Source organism: Leucoraja erinacea, chromosome 1, assembly GCF_028641065.1.
Source record: "Leucoraja erinacea ecotype New England chromosome 1, Leri_hhj_1, whole genome shotgun sequence".
Taxonomy (NCBI): Eukaryota; Metazoa; Chordata; class Chondrichthyes; order Rajiformes; family Rajidae; genus Leucoraja; species Leucoraja erinaceus.
In genome coordinates this window covers 160444962-160462948 of record NC_073377.1, presented here as the reverse complement: position 1 = coordinate 160462948, position 17987 = coordinate 160444962, and the positions used below count along the sequence as shown (strand labels likewise).

Below are 17987 nucleotides of genomic sequence, written 5' to 3'. Positions count from 1 at the left end.
GTTTCTCAGTCTCATAATGGCTTCTTTGACTTTCATTGGCACAACTTTTGGTCCTCATGTTAATAAACGGCAATAAAAGTTTCCAAAGGTGATGGAGGAAAGACTAGGTGCTGAGAGCTCTCTTATACCTGCATTAAGGAGGCAATTAAACACACCTGAGCAATTACAAACACCTGTGAAGCCATGTGTCCCAAACATTATGGTGCCCTGAAATGCGGGGCCTATGTATAAACACTGCTGTAATTTCTACATGGTGAAACCAAAATGTATAAAAGTCGCCTTTATTAAAATCTGACACTGTGCACTTTAACCATGTGTTATTTTTTCTATTACAAATCACAAATTGTGGAGTATAGAGGCAAATAAATAAATGATGGGTCTTTGTCCCAAACATTTTGGAGGGCACTGTATGTGGAAGGCCTCTGTTTCCCCTTTGAATTGATATACTGTTGATATCTCTCACTGCATTGTTAATTGTTATTATAATTTTAAACTCTGGAGCATTCATTGCGCAAATGTAAAACTCCATGTAACATGTTTCCACATTCCAAAACTAAGTAAATCAATTTGTTGTTTTATTTGCCTCTTTATTGCAACGGCTATGCTAATCATTATGGATACCTTGAATATTCCATAATGCTCGTCGAGGAAGTCTTGTAATGTATAAAAATCTAAAATGCTGTGAGAGTAATCTCTTCAGTTGTACAGCATGGCTAAAGGATGCCATTATATGTCCCTGTGCCATTATAAAGCTGCTGTCTGCGTCAGCATGAATCTTGTAGCCGGTATGCCCATAGCTAATTTATTCCAAAGCAGAGGCAGTAATGCTGCCTTCTACTTAGCAGAACACCAGCCAAGAACACATGTATGGTAGGAGATATCTTGTCGAGTCTTGCATGGAAGCACATACTTCTGCACTTTTCCCATCTCTCAGTTTGACCTGGCATAAGCTAGCAGGCCTAAAGCTGCTAGCTTATGCTGACTTTTAGACGGGGAGCGCGGCCTAAAATGGCTGTGGGACTCACCATCGCCTGCCTGGGGCTTCAACATCGGGAGAAAAATGGTGCAGGGGAAAGAAAGGACTTTGCCTTCCATCACAGTGAGGAGGAGATTCACTGTGATGGATGTTTGTGTAAATTGAATTGTTTGTATGTTTTGTAGAATTGTCTTTGTTTATATGGCTGTGGAAACGGAGTTTCGTTTGAGCCGCACTGAGGTTCAAATGACATGTAATAAATATTCTAAAGATATGAAGGCAAGAAATTAGCTGCATGGAGAAACCAAAGTTGTTTTTATTTAATTAATTTACTTCAGACATATTAAGTGTGTCTATTTTCAATCTTCATGAACATTTTAAAGTTATTCCCCTTAATATCATTGCAATGGATCCCAAATCACTCAATGTGCATGAGTACCAAAGAAATTCAAATTTGACAACAGCTTTGAATGCCAGCGAGCATGGGGAATGGGACTGACTCATTGACTGAAAAATCCATTCTGTCAGCACAGCTAGTCCTTGTACTGAGAAACCATGCACTGCCCTAGGCACAACAATGCCCTAGGCACCTGCCCTAAAGTAGTGAGAAGGAACTGCAGATGCTGTTTTATACTGAAGAGTTCTGACCCGAAACATCACCTATTCCTTTTCTCTAGAGATGCTGCCTGTCAAGCTGAGTTACTCCAGCATTTAGTGTCTATCCCCCTATAGTAGACTATGCCGTGAACCACACTGGACCACATTGGAAGAAACAAATACACCAACAGATACACCCATCATCATTGAGCAATCTCACATTACTGGTATTTCTAAGTGGACGTTAGATTTTTATTGCTTTCACTCTTCATTTCATTTTATTTACATGTATTTACTTTTAACTCCAGCAGCTGATCACCTCAATTCCATTTTGCTAATTTGCTGCTCTTTTCTACTGAGATCAATAGCTCAACATAATAGCTAAAACTAATGGTTTATTTTGGATGGACAAGAAATGCTGGAGTAACTCAGCGGGTCAGCCAGCATCTCTGGAGAAAATGGATAGGTGACATTTCAGACTGGTATCCTTCTTCAGACTACATAAGAAGGGTCCCGATCCAAAACGTCACCTATCCATGTTCTCCAGAGATGCTGCCTGGCCTGTTGAGTTACTCCAGCATTTTGTGTCTATCTTTGGTATAAACCAGCACCTGCAGTTCCTTTATTTTATATTGAGGTTCTTTTGGAGATTGTTTCTTTTCCTTGGGCTTCGGTGGGGATAGCTTATTGGTCCTTTTGCATTATATATGCATTATATATGATCTGGAGGTCCGGGCCGCTTGAGGAGGTTCTCCGTCGGGGGTTCGACGTCGGTGTTCCAACATCCCGGCGTGAGGGCCCATGGTGGCGACTGCAGGTGCTCGGGAGGCCCCGACCACGGGTGAACATCTGGGAAGATCGGCGGGGAGGCTGGCTGGATTATGGTACCTTCCTCAACTTTGGTGCCACTGTGAGGTTGTGTTGTGTCATGGACTTCTGTGTTTGTGCTTTAAAAAAAAAAATGTTTTATTTATTTATTATTTATTTTATGTTACTTGATTGTAAGGAAAATCCATGTCATTGGCTCTTATGAGATAAAGACAATAAATTGAATCCAATACAAAATACACTTTAAGTAATCCAAATTCTGCGCTGACAAATGGGATTAATCCCATGCATGAATGCTTATGCTCTTGAGGAGGGTACAGGGAGGTTGTGTAAATAAAACATTTTTTTTTTAAAGCACAAACACAGAAGTCCATGACACAACACAACCTCAGTTTCCCTCTACATATGCAGCTTCTTCTTCCTCGTGTCCGGCCATCTTCTATATCACGTCTTTCCGGTCGGTCAGTGACGGTTGACGGTTGACGGTTGGCAGTTGCAGAATTGGCTACTTCAGTCAGTTACTGTGGTACAGTTTCTGTCGTCAACATTGCCCGGGATGCGCCACGTGGAGGCTTCTGCTTGCATCCCTAAATGCAGCCAAAAACATTGTCTTTCTGACTCACTTGTTGAATTGGCATAATGTTCCCCTTTTTAAAATATTTTTAATAGCACCTTGGACGCAGGTTACAAACTGTAAAATGTATCTAATCACGGCACTGTCATGGGACTTTTGGTGCTTCTATTGGACCTGTAAATCTATGAAGTACTACCTTGTTGTATCAGATTAAGATCTTGCTTCTATAACTATACCTGTGCAATTCTGTTCATTTGTATATTTTCAAATATCAAGCATGAAGTAATATGAAAATGTGAAACATTCTGTAATAATAATATCTATTAGTTAGTGAAATATTAATTGCAATGATTTTGTTGAAAATTAACAAACACAAAATAGCAATCTCAACTCTCACAAATGTTCCCTGTAATCAATTCCCTCCATGCCAATTCTCATAAAGTTCCTACCAGATTTTACCATTCAGGTACCCACCAGGGGCAATTTACAGTGGCCAATTTACCAAAGCATTCAGGGGGAAACACATGGAGAACATGAAAAGTCCACACAGACAGCAGTCAGGCTCAGTAACAAACCCAGGTACCTGAGCTTGTGTGGCAGCAGTTCTTTGCCACAGGTATATGGTCTTTATCAGCATCTTCTGACTGTACAACTGAGCCTTGTTCATGAATTTGGTGAACACTTAAATAATGAACAGGAGGAAGAGGCTGCGAGAATATGCACATGTATGACTACTGAAGACAAGGATGAAGCCAGTTCATCCCGGATGTGCTGATTGATTGATCCATATCAGCTTCCACGGCACCTCCACCATCGCAGACATTAGGTAACGTTTCAGGCCAAAATCCTTCTTCAGACTGATCAATCTGAAGAAGGGTTTTGGGCCGAAACGTTACCTATTTCCTTCGCTCCATAGATGCTGCTGCACCCGCTGAGTTTCTCCAGCACTTTTGTCTACCTTCGATTTTCCAGCATCTGCAGTTCCTTCTTAAAAAGCTTTATTCTCAAATTATCTAAGCTCTTCCAGCACCATTTCAATGTTGATATTTATCAGATAAGCCCTGTTCACAAAAAGTAAAAGAAATCCAATCCAACTAATTACAAAAAATATCAGTCAACACTCAGGTATAAGTAGTAATATTATTGATCACGGGTTAATGCAACAATAGTGCACAGATGTTCCTAATATGTGCATCCAAACCCACGGCACCATGTTTTTGTAACAGGCCAGGCTACCTGTATATGTGTTGCCAAATTATGAAGCTTGCTAATTAAATTAAGGGACATGGTGGTACAGCAACTGTGTTAGGATGAATAGTAAATTGGGTGAGGTATTGAAAATGGAGCAGTAAGTTATACCCCCACATAAGGGAGACGTAAATATAAATCAGAGGTTATACAGATCAATGTGTCTAAAATGGGGCTATCAAGCCTAATCAAGTCAATCCCACTGACTAGCACTTAGTCCCTAGTCCTGCAAGTCATGGCTCTTCAGAAACACATCTATGTTCTTTTTTAGATGCAACAGGGAAATTCTTTCTTTTTGGTGAATTTTATACACCACAGTTAGGTATCTCATCTTCCTTTGTTCCAAATAATTAACTCTAGCTTATCCAATCTTTCCTCATAACTAAAGTTTTCTAGTCCTGAAAACAAGTTGTAAATCTCCTCTGTAAGCACTTCAGCACAATTAAAAAATTCCTGCTTTGGAAACAGTACTCGTGTTGTGTCTGTCTGCCATTCTAGCCTAACTTCCTGTTGTTATATTCTCTGCCACAGCTAATAAAGGAAGAAATCCTTTATGCCATTCTAATCATTTTATTGATCTGTCCAGCTACCTCTTAAGGATCTGTGGACATACATTCCTAGGTTCGCATGTTCCTCCACACCCTGTCCAAATCTACCGTTAACACTGGGGTCTTGCTTAGTTCTACCCTGTAGACAGCTAATTCACTAGATTGCTCTTGGCACTCGGAGATTTGGTCATTTCATCACTGTATTATTCAGTGTGGAGTGAACCATCAAGACATAACGCAGAGAGTATTTACGAGGACTGGGGTGAGCAGGGTCAGCCCTCAGTGCTGTGATGTAGGACTCAGGGCTGCAACCTGCCCAGCAAAGTGAGTGTGGTTTATTGCTACAGACACTCAGCAGCTGCTTCACAAGTTGACGGCTCACCATGATCCTATGCTCTCTCCCGTCACCTCCTATTGGATGTTATGGAAGCTGGGGGAGCTGCTGTGCCACCCAAGTACTGAACCCTGAAGAGCTCCACTTTCTGCCATTCATAAAAAAACATTACCTTTTGTATCCTGTCACTGAGCCAATTTTGAATTGACTTTGGATGTTTCTGGGCTTTTACCTTTTCGACAGCTTATTATATGGGATTTTATCGAAAGACTTGATAAGATTCACGTCGACTACAACAAAAGCCCTAACTATTATGTTACCTTCCCTTCACAAATCCACATCGACTGTCATTGATTAACATATGCCTTTTTAAATTAAGTTTTAAAGTGTTCATTAGAATTGATTCCAATAGTTTTCTCAGCACCAAAATTAACTAACAGATCTTTTATTGCCTTTCTCCTTTTTATTTTATTATTCGTCCCATTTAGAACCCTCGCTTCTATTTTCTCATTTGTCTTTTTCCACAGCTATGTTGAATTTAAGTGAATTACAAATGCTTCCATTAATCATGTCAGCTTCAACTCCTAAAACTAAATTTTGAATTACACACCACTTCTTACATACTTTTCTTTAGTAGCCTTGCCACAGACTTGCTAGAATCGTTGTCCTGCAAACAATTCAGAAATTCCGTGCCCTCTATACTTTTTACACTGACTGTTCACACCAGTTAATATTAGGTTAATTGAATTCCCCACATTTAGTGCTTCGGAGGTTTTCGCAATCTGCATGTACTACCCCCGCAATTTACTTCAACCGAATTCTGTTAGAATTATTGCTACTTTAATTTAAATATGGCAGTCGTACTTCATTTAACATGCAGAATGCATCCCCAGGAATGAAAGTACTAATTGAATTATTGCTAAAAGAGGACATTGTGGCTTTCCATATGTGTCACTGACAACACAGCTCTGACAGAAATCTTGCATGAACCCCACTATCCCTGCTGCTCTACTGGGAACCCGGGCGTCAGGAAATTTGTACAGATGTGGAGATTATGCACAGTGTGTGAAGCCGATTGTGGGAGACTGACCACACCTGCTCCATTGTTGACAGACTGGCAGGATCATACCGTCTCCCTTATCATCACCTGTTGGAAATGATGAAAGCCTGTTTTCCTGTACCTTTATACATGGTTCTCCCAACCCAAAGATTTCTCTCGGGTAGCAAGTGCAACGGTGGCCACCTGGGGTACCCAGGAAACTAGGAGAGCAGCAGGGAGGGCAGTGGTTCACATTATGTCTCAGATAGAACAATGAAATTCTTACTTGCAACAGCACAACAGAATATGGAAACATAGCACACTGTACACAATGTAATAAATGGGAAAAAAAGTTCAGTGTGTGCATATTTCATACACAGAGTTGTGAGTCTGTGGAATTCTCTGCCTCAGAGGGTAGTGGAGGCCGGTTCGCTGGATACTTTCAAGAGAGAGCTTGATAGGGCTCTTAAAGATAGAGGAATCAGGGGATATGGGGAGAATGGAGGAAAGGTGTACTGATTGTGGATGATCAGCATGATCACATTGAATGGTGGTGCTGGCTCGAAGTGCCTACTCCTGCACCTACTGTCTATTCACATATACACGCACACATATGTACACATAAAATACAAACAGTGTAATAGTGTAATAATAACAATAATACTCTATGTAGTTCAGAGCTTAATAATGAGCTAGATAATAAGAGATTAAGAGCTTAGTACAGAGTGCTGTGCTTATCCCTTGCAAGTGCTCTTTGGTGAGCACTAAGTGGGCTATCAGTGTTTAAAGTTTTCATAGTGGATCTTCTCTGTCCACAAACCTCACCCTAGACACAATTTTGATTGTGTTTTCTGATAATATATTTTGCAATGGTATAAATGGTAACATTTCCCACTTCATCTTGTTGGATCACAGTCAAAATGTAGGTGTTTCTGTGGCCACCAAATAGGTTTTGGACACATCTTTGGTGAATGGATAGCGTGTATTCCTTCATAGATCATCTTCTTCTCCGGAGAGGAAATTCAGTGATATGCACGTATTAGCAATCGTTGTCCTTAATTTCCCTGAAGCCTTGCCATTCAGTATTCCTTCTCTGTGCAACTACCTCCAGTCCTGTACCCACATCCTCTATCCCACTCTTCCCCCGACACCAGATGCCTCCAATTCCTATAACTTATGTATTTCAACCTTGTCTATTTACATTGAAGGTAGACACAAAATGCTGGAGTAACTCTGTTAGGTTTATAGAAATGTTTCACGTCGAGGAACCCCCCAATCAGCTCAATACGTACATGCCAGCCAAAACTGGACATCTAGCCTTCAGGTTCTTCTTCACTTAGAAAGTCTCCACTAACTTGAGGGTTTAAATCTTTCTCGCTAATGCTTGTGTACATATGTGCCATCGGGTACACAAGCATTGTGGTAAGATGGATGACAATGCAGTGGCCAGTACTATGTTCCCAGAAATAAGAGTTCAAATCCCATCATCACAACTGAGATGTTTAAATCCAAATAATTACATATGTGGAATAAAACGCTGCTATCAATAATGGTAACCCTGAAACTATAGAAAATAAGGAAAGACAATAAGCCCTCCTTCCCCAGTTTGGTGCAAGTGTGACTCCAGCACGATTTACTCTTAACAACCATCTGAAATTAATACTTTGTACTGATGATGCAAGTTTATAGAGTGCTGGTGAGACCATACCTGGAGTACTGGGTCCAGTTTTTGTCTCAAATTTTAAGGAATGGTATACTGTACTTGGAAGTGCTATTGGGAGGTTCACCTGGAGGAAAAGGCTGACGTATGAAGAAGGATTGAGCAGTGTGGACGTTGAATTTTAAATGAATGAGAATTACCTAATTGAAATAGATAAGATTATGAAGGGGATTGATGGAGTGAATGCTGAGAGGACTGTGATAGGGCAGTCTAGAACTTACAAGGGAAAGCCTATTTAAGACAATAATGAGGAATTTCACATAGTCATGAATTATTGGAATTCTATCCTAGACGGGAAGAGTCATCGGATATATTCAAGGTGAATTTTTTTAATAAAGTCAGAAGATGTGGAAGGGAATGAGAAATTCATGCGGAATCTAAGGTTGGATCAGCCAAAACCTATTGAGTAAAAGAGCAGACTTGTAGTCTGCAGATGTTCTGGAACTGCAGATGTTCAATTACACAAGGAACTGCAGATGTGCAATTACATAAAAGGCACAAAATGGTGAAGCAACTCAGCGGGTCAGGTAGCATAACTATGTTATCAGAGTGCTGGATTAGTTCAGTGGGTCAGGCAGTGTATCTGGAGAACATGGATAGATGCTGTTACAGGTGGGGACCCTTCTTCAGATAGATTCGTCTACTTCTGCTGCTATCTCTTATATGTTCTTAAAGATTCATTGAACACCACCTTTGTACAATATGTTAAGTTTTCTATTTATGCTAATTCCGTTTCTGGCCAACCCTGTGCAATGTCAATGTACAGTCACGTTTCCTATGTTGGAAAATGAAAAAGTATGCATGTGATTGACACTTTATAAGGGCTATCACTGGTCTGTTCATTGGAGGGCAGTAAGAAAGTGGGTGTGAAACTGATTTTGAACAGTTTAGGTTCAAGTCGACACCTGTTTTGCAAAGGTTCTTGTCTGGCTCCGAAAATCTCAAAATCTGAAAATCTCAGCCTACCATTCTCAAATCTTGGCGCGGTTGATCAGGAATTGCACGCCAGAAGGTTAACGTCAAGGGGTCATCGATGCTTCAAAGAACTAACGTGACCTCTGCATGCTTGGCATTCCACTCATTTCTGCAGAGGTTGGGAGTTGCCTCTCAGGGGTTTCCAAGAGCGCACTTGAAGCAAAACTAACTCCCAAAGTAGGTGGCCGACCTCTGCCAACCCGGCTCCAATTGCTCTGGCAATGAATGATCATTGGCAGATGGGGGGGAAAAAAACCCCCTGAGTTCTAGCCCACATACCACCTGCATGATGCTTGTTGTGAGAAAAGGCAGGTGAAATGATTCAAACACGATGAAGGACAAGAGGGTTGGGTGCCGGAGAGAGGCTTGGTCTGTCTCTGTCTGTGTGTGTGTGTGTGAGAGACAGCATCGACATACAGACCGCAAAGTAAATGGTGAGAGAAAAGTCCCCTTTTCAATAATAATAAAAAAAAGTAAATGCGATTCATTGAACACCGGAGACAGAATCCTGGGATGTATCAATAATTCCACACATTCCACTTGCCCGCAGAATGCAAATGGGGAGGGAAATGAGTTGGAGGGGGGGGGGAGGAAAATGAGTTGAATTTAATCATGTGAAACCGGCTGCATTTCTCCTTCCGTTTCGCTCGCCCTCAGCTTGCAGGCTCCCTGGGGCTTTGTTCATCTAATTGACGTGCAGCTCACATTGTTGCTGGCTGGGCTGAGCCATTTCTTTCTTACAAGGCAGGGGGTGGAACACAGTGCAGTTTCACCCATCTGTTAAGGCACAGCAGAACCTGTTTATTGGACAAGGCTAGCTTGCCCCTGCATCAGCTCTCCCCTCCCTCCTCCTTTTTGTTTTGTTCTGTTTTTTTTGCCCCCTCCGAAGCCCAAGTACAGCTTTGTCGTGTGAGAATTACTGCATTGGCTTGTGGAGGCGGCGGTTTTCTTCTAGCTGTTAGTGTAAGCTCGCCCATTCTTTGACGTGCCTGAGCATGTCCATGTTGGGGACATCGCACTGTCTACCTGAAGGAGCACTGTATCCGCAACCATCAGCCGACCTCTCCAGGATCTGAACCAACGCTCACCATGGGTTTCTACGGCACTTTAAAAATGATCTTTTTTAAAGTAAGTTGGTGCGAATGCAATGTTGTGCTGAATGCCGTCAGCTATTTTTATATTCTGTTCTTTGGAAATCACTGGCAGTAACTTACCGGCACAAAAATAAATGTTAGTTGATTGAAGCAAAGGCATCTATCCTCCTTCGCTTCAATACTATGAAGTCTCCTGTAAGAATTATCCAGTAATCAGTGGAAATTGTCCACTAGACATTATTGAAATCTTACTACCTGTTACCCAACTACTGCAGTCAATTATTTTTTAAAACGGAATAAGGCTTGCCATTGTAATCCTACGAGTGGGTTGAATTGATTTGGGGGGGGTTTATGATAACACCATTTGTTGCCTTCTCCCTGCACCCTACCCCCCTTTCCCCCCAATCATCATAGAGGCATCATCTTAATTTCAACGTGAATTTTAGCATTGAATAGGTTTACGAAAATGGTTACTGTCAAGATAGTGTCTAATTTTCTGTGACTTTGATATATGTTTAAATAGTTGGTCGCCCTGTGACTTTACAGCAGATCCAAAAAAAAACTGTCGCAGCTTCGCAAATAACTGCAAATATTCACGTCATTGGATGTAAGGTGGCGAAGTCGCAGTGATAATTAACATACTAGGCAATGTAGGGATCATGGTTTGCCTTGTGTAAGACAAGCAATAAATTACCAATTAGATCAAATCATTGATTATAATTGTCCTATGCAATGTTAGGGTTTCTGCTGCACTGTGTGGGAAGAAAAGCAGGCTAGAATAAGGTGTAGCAAATCTTAAATTCTTTCACATTAAGAGTTATGGATGACTAACACTTTACGTTGCAGTCTTTTTCACATTTTGAGATTGGACCATCACGACATATGCCAATGCAATTTAATACTAAAAACCGCAAACCATGTTAGTTAGTAATTTTCTTCTCCATTGCACTAGTCAAACCAGTATATGGTTAAAGAAGTATAGATGCCTGTTTCTTGGGGGGGAATCAACCAAATAAGCAGGATATATTCATTTTAACAGGGGAAAAAATGCAACTGGATGGTTGGCATCATCCTGTGTCTACGTGTTTTAGCCGACTGAATGACTCATTCCCCTGCTGTATTTTGTACACACTGTGCCGACTTTATGCCACACGATTTGGAACTGAGGTCAGGCAAAAACATGCAATGGTTGAATAATCTGGTTTTAAAAATATCAACAATAGCACCTATTTCAATTTATTTCCCGGGCAAGGTCACAGTTCTATTTCGTGATCATTTACTCAGAATAATTTGCCTAATTCAATTTTTAAAAAATGTAGAAGGCCAAAGATCCATGCAATAAATGTAACCCATGTTAAATACTGTGAAGCATTTAACAGAACATAGTTCCTGATGCCCGTTGACAAGGATTCACCCTGCCTTTCTGAATATTTTGATTAAAAATGAATTACTATTCTGTGGTTGTCTTGTGGAAGCTTGGTGTGCACCAAAATATTTGTTCCCACTATCCTAGATTGCATATGCACAATCATTCCCAGACCAATAACTACTGCATATTTAAAACTGCCTTATTTTATATTTCCATTAGATTTTTTAAAAGTCTATGGTACTCAAGCAAAGCTAAATTTCTCATGCCCTGCAAAATACCAGTGAGCATCATTGATTCCATTCAGTTGCTTTATTTCTTTCTGATTCAGTCTTTTAAACATAAATTTGTGTAAAAGGCACAAATCTACTTTGAAAACATTGAAAAGTTTAAATGATAAGCATTTACAACCTTTATCATAAATTCAATGTTCAATGCTGAGCAGCCTGACCTGCACTAAGTCCGCGATGAAGATTATTAAACTGTTATATGATTGTTATCTGGTTTTAAAGGGAATAACATTGTACCAGCTTTCTTTATTATTGTAATTGTTTATTTGTGGTCATACATAATTGGCTTGAATGAGTCAAAAAATAGTTTTCAATATTTTTTTAAAAAATCTCTTCTATTTCTTGTTTCAGATGAAGAGAAAATTGGACCCTGGCCCTGAGGTCCGGTCTTTCTCTTCAGGAAAGAAACCTTGCAAAGGCTCAGACTACAAAAGGTATTTTAAGATGTCTTTGTTATGAAGGCTTACGAGCAGGAATTGCACACTGCATACTTCAATGTTTCCTGTTTATGAAAATAACTGGCCTCAGCTAATACTGATAGGTGTGAGTTTAAAAAAGGAATGTACATTAATTGCATAACCCAAACATTTGGTGTATTATGCCAGGACTTTTGCATGTTGTCTAGGATCCTTGTTGCCATATAAAGAGAGGCTGTGATGAGACAGGTTCTTGGCCTAAAATCCAAAGCATTAAAATTGGACTAATTTTTGCCCAATTATAAACTGGCAGTATAAGGCCACAGGGTAGAAATCATCACATCCATTAACAACCAACTGCTACTGACATGGCAACACATTTTATTCCATAGATACAAGATCCAGCCTTGCGGGAGGCGGTTTCCATCATTTGATTTTCAGAACCATAGTAATGTTTTCATTATATTGGCAAATAAAATAATTTGTTAATGTGTTAACATTTTAACCAGTCATGTTCTCATGTGTCAAGCTCTTAAAAATACTTAACTGTGAAGCTTTGATTAAATATATATGATATATGTATTGCATAAAATGATGTAGAGTCTTCATAAAGCCTCCCTTTTCGTTTGAATTGTGTAAGCTTATTTGTTCTTTATTAACAGTTAAATTGGAATTTTCAAGATTATTTTAGATTTTATTTTAATTGTTAACATGTTTCCTGTACTGTGACAACATTTCTTATAGTGGCAACATTCAGTCATCACGAACACACACTTCGGTATAATAACATTTTAATGAATTATAATGTAGTTCTGAGGTATTAAAGAGATTTAATATAAATGAATAAAACAGTTTGTTACCTCTTTCAGAAATACCAGTCACTTAATTCTGCTTCAATACACAAGTTTAAATGGGGTTTTTTTTTAATCAAAGGGTATATTGCAGTTATTGTCTGAAAATAACAAACCAAGTTCATTTGAATTGGTTGTGACTCAAGGGACAATATTAATCACCACTGGAAATACTGGATATAATTAAAAAGAATAGGTATTTAATATCCATTGAATCAGCTTAAAATAGGAACGGTTTAAAGAGATTTGAGACAAATGCAGGCAAACAGGATTAGTTTAGATGGGCATCTTAGTTGGCATGGACAAGTTGTTTCCGTGCTGTACGACTGTGAATCTATTTCCCCCCTTGTCCTGTGCAGCATACACTTCAAATTGGTGCTGCTGCTAATGTGAGCATTTAGCGTGATCACAGGTGCCTCCACAATGACCTGATTTTTCAGATCTTCCACTCTTAACAGGGCTATTTATTTGTGTTTCTTCGCCATCCCCTCTCAAAAAAACGTTTTTGGCATGAGCAAGTCAGACAGGTAATTAAACTGAGTGTAGCCCTGACCAGTTGAGCTCTGAATGGGTGCAGCAAAGGGAACAAGATAATTTATATTCTGAGATTAAAGCCCATTAGAGGTTTGGTTTAAAACTATATTCATGAGGTTAATCGCCGGGATGGCGGCACTGTCATATGAGGAAACATTGGAAAGACTGGGCTTGCATTCACTGGAATTTAGATGGATGAGAGGGGATCTTAGAGAAACATACAAAATTATTACAGGACTGGACAAGCTAGATGCAGGAAAAATGTACTCGGTGTTGGGGGAGTTCAGAACCAGGGGCCACAGTCTAAGAATAAAGGGGAGGGCATTAAAAACTGAGATGAGAAAAAACCTTTCCACTCAGAGAGTTGTGAATTTGTGGAATTCTCTGCCACAAAAGGCAGTACAGGCCAATTCACTGGATGAATTTAAAAGAGAGTTAAATAGAGCTCCAGGGGCTAGCGGAATCAAGGGATATGGAGAGAAGGCAGGCACGGTTACTGATTGTGGATGATCACAATGAATTTCAATGATCACAATGGTTCGAAGGGCCAAATGGCCTCCTCCTGCACCCATTTACTATGTTTCTATATTCCATGCCTCATTTTGATGATCCAATATATAAGCAATCTCAATCACACCAACCATTTGCACAAATAATACCATGTTTTATGTTCCATTATGACTGAGTGGTACTGCAGCTGAGTCAAAATTATGTGTTCAAATACCCAATATTTCATAATCCAGTCTCGCATAAGGCTGGGAATTGCATATTATCACCAGTACCAATGCTTTGAAGAATGCATTTTATTGTGACCTAGCCTCCGGCCTCCAGTAGTAGGTGGGCATTAAAATTCCTGTGGTACTCCAATAAACAGAGTAGTTCTTCTCGTGGCCCGGCTAATATGCATCCTCGACTAATGAACATATTAGCTGTTAATCTCACTTTTTTGCAGGGAACCATGGTGCATGCAAATTGAATGTTATACTTGCTGCATACTAACAATTCTAGCATTTTAAACAAAACTTACTGGTATTAGGATGCCTTCTGATATCTTGGGAAAATGAAAGACAGTGCATAAATGCAAGTTATTCCTGGTCCATCCATTTGCCAATCAGCACCCCTGTATCCAGTCAAACCCCTCTCACCTGTATCCGGGACCCTTCTGTCTGAAGAAAGGCTCCATCCTGAAATGTCACCTATCCATTCCCTGCACAGTTACTGCCTTACTCCAGTGTTAGTGTTTTACTATTTCTGCAGTTCTTGGGTCTCCACCTGTCACTTGCCATGCTTTGTCCCACTCCCACCTCCTTTCCAAGCTTTCTCCCCTTTTACTGCAATCAGCCTGAAGAAGAAGCACCCGCTAACCAGGACCCTTCTGTCTGAAGAAGGGCTCCATCCTGAAATGTCACCTATCCGTTCTCTCCTTGCTGCTGCCTGACCCGCCGAGTTACTCCAGTGCTTTGTGTTTTAGATAAAATAAGTTTGGTCTGAAAGCTTCCTTCATCTCTATCACCTCTTATGGTGTGAAATAACATACTGAAGATTTCTGGTTTGATGTAGACCAATTGTCTTTGTAGACAGTGTGTATGTTTGCAAAGCTGTCGGTTTAATTATTGTTTTCAATATACATTAGGATAGATATTCTGAAGACTCATTCTTGTTTTAAATTAATGGCTCCTACTTCAATGTTATTTTATAACTTCTGATTTATCCTATGCATCCCCTTGCATTGCAATCCATGACTTTGTTTTTAACCATGGTTTGCTTTAATGGTCTACTTTTGCCGGCAGCACCGCTGGGCTGGTTCCATGTTCGGCAACACCCACCACCTTTGGTGATCTGAGGGCAGCAAATGGGCAAGGGCAACCGCGACGCCGGATCACATCCATCCAGCCCCCTCCAGAACTTCAGGATTGGTTGAAAACTTTTCAGGTTAGCGTGTGCGAAAGCAGCAATGAGATATTTAATTGTGAAAAATGATTGAAATCAAAATAAATTAGGCTCCCTACATAAAAAGCTGCTAAGTAGAATGGAAACTTGTGGAATCAAAGGGTTAGCATCAGCATGAATAACGGCACGATACAATAGAACTTTATTTATCTCATGAGGGAAAGTGATCTGCCAATGGAATCAAAATAATTGACTCTTGGACTGAAGGTATTTTAGACTGGAGAATGGTAATCACCTGGGGTCAGTGCTTGGGCCACTACTTTTTTGATCTATATTAATGACTCGGATTTAGAAGTGCAGATTTAAATTTCAAGACTCCACCACCAAACCTAATGTATGGCAAATGGCGAGGGAGAATAGAAATAGACTCAAAATACAAAGATTGGTAGAATGCACAAACAAATGGCGGAATAAAATGATACATTTTGGAACAAGAGACGTTGGACTAAATAGAACAACTGTAAAGGCTATGCAGAAAAGGAGGGGAACAAAGTTGCTTGGCATATTGAGGGAGTCTTTACTAAAGATACAGGATCTGAGACATTATATTGAGAGTACTGTTGTACAAGCAAGTAGACTCTGTTCAACCCTTATAACACTAGTTATACTGCAACTGAACTGTTGTGCCCACTTCTGGTCCATCACATTTTAGAATAAAAGGTCCTGAAAATAGGTACAAATGAGATTTACTAGATTATTTCCATGGACATAACTACTTTAGATTTGAGATGCTTAGTTTATTCTTAAAGAAAAAATGATAAAAGAGCATGTGGGGAATAGAGGCCAAAAAAAACATTATTCTCTTCAAGAACCAAGGGGGGCAAATTCATGGGGATGGGGGGGAATTTTATTTACGTGGGGAAGAGTTATGATTTAAATGTATTGCTTGCAAAAGCAAGAGAAACCATCTTTCAAAAGAGAAATGGATAGACACCCAAGTAAAAATATTTTGAGTTGTAATGAAGGAGCTGAATGAGACTGACTAGCTTGCTCCACAAGAAGCCAGCATGAATCTGATGGGCTGAATAGCTTCCATTGCTGTTACAATTCAGTTTCTGCTTATATGTGGTATATATGTTTTAGGTTCTTTAGCTTGTGCACTATTTTCAAATATTGGCCAAATAAATATTGAGTAAATATATTCTGATAGATGTTGAATTTGTATCTATATTTGCAGAATAATGGGGACTTTATTTGCGTTTTGATTTGTTTTCATATTTATATCAGAGAAAAAAAGATTCTAACCATATCTGTTGATTCGCATGTGGAATCGGACTTAACAGAATTGCAAAACAATAATAATACTAGAAAGGATTTGGTATATCTATAGTCTTCAGATCCTGCCTTTTAACATGGAATGCTTTTCTCTAGTAATTAGCACACATACACAACCCAGTAACTGTGTTTGTTACATACAAATTGCAAATATGGAAATAGTTCCATTCCGCATGCAATTTGTGTGGGGATCCACAGTATTGCATGTAATTTGCTTCAGATTTACTGTTTAGCTGAGAAGTTGGTATTTGCACATAGAAATAAACTATATACAAATGCTCAATGGAATTTGGTTGTGGCAGAGAATGCAAAAATTAATTTTGACAATGCATCAGTCCACTAAGCATGTTGTTTTAGCACTAATACAAATCCATTACTTTTGGGACTTAATAAACCTACGGTGTATAAATGGGTTTCATGTGTAATACTGAACATTGCATGTGAAGAAGCTCACTGTAGCAGCTCCTTATCAAAGTCATACAAAAAGACCAAGTTAGTGTTTCCCCAAGGCTCTCTTCATAGCCGGCAAATGTTTATTTGCATACAGTCCTTCAGTCACTTCATCCAAAGGCACTATGTCAGTTTTCACATATACATTAACAGTACCCAGTGCTATCTTGCCCATCTTTCCGAGCTCCCTCTGCTATCTTTTATTTGCTATCAAACATTTAAAAAATGCAGATCCCTCAAACCTGAAATAAAAACAGTCAACGCTAAAAAGAGCAAATCAAAGGCAAATTGGAAACGAAACAAAGGCAAATTAGTTTTCAGTCGGAAGAAGATGGGAAGGGATGAGTGAAAAAAAGAGTGTCAGTTGAGAGGAAATGTGTCTTGGTGGTAGTTATCATCTGGTTGAATGTTTTGGTCTGTGCATTAAGGTGTTAATGATAAGATGGTGGGACCCGTTTGGCAGGCTAGTCTCATATGTAACCTAATGTGACCATGAGAACAGGAAATGGTGTAAAAACCAAGCAGGACTGGTAGAATCTGGGGAAAGAAAAGCTGAACATTTCCAATGAGCGATTCTTCATTAGATCTGAGAAAGAGAGAATCAAATTAGTATACAGCAGACACAGGGAACTGCAGATGCTGAAATCTTGAGCAAAAAATGCAACATGCTGGAGTAACTCGACGGGTTAGGCCGCGTTTTGGGAGAACGTGGAAAGGCGATGTTTCAGATCAGGCCCCTTTAGGCGGTCTTTTTTGAGCAAGATAGTCAGGGTAGCACCAAAGTATATCGAACAATGGGAATATCTCTGATAAAATGTCATATGGCAAGTGGGATCAGACAAGCTGTTATACAGTATCTGGATATGACATTGCTGATGTGGATCTAGAGTGCAGGTACATGTCCAGCAAAGCCACACAATCT

At 39.8% G+C, this 17987-nt stretch overlaps 1 protein-coding gene across 3 annotated transcripts in view; it reads left to right on the top strand.

The window, feature by feature from the left end:
- The window catches only part of fbxw7 (F-box and WD repeat domain containing 7), a 241037-nt gene that overhangs the window by 194812 nt on the left and 28238 nt on the right, over nt 1-17987 (top strand). For 2 of the 3 annotated variants that reach the window (XM_055646783.1, XM_055646791.1), the window contains exons 3-4: nt 11941-12023; nt 15181-15322. In XM_055646783.1, the coding sequence (XP_055502758.1) occupies nt 11941-12023; nt 15181-15322 (225 nt within the window). Of the gene's footprint in view, nt 1-9573; nt 9968-11940; nt 12024-15180; nt 15323-17987 lie in introns of those variants that run through there. The other variant, XM_055646800.1, reaches the window with a different exon arrangement.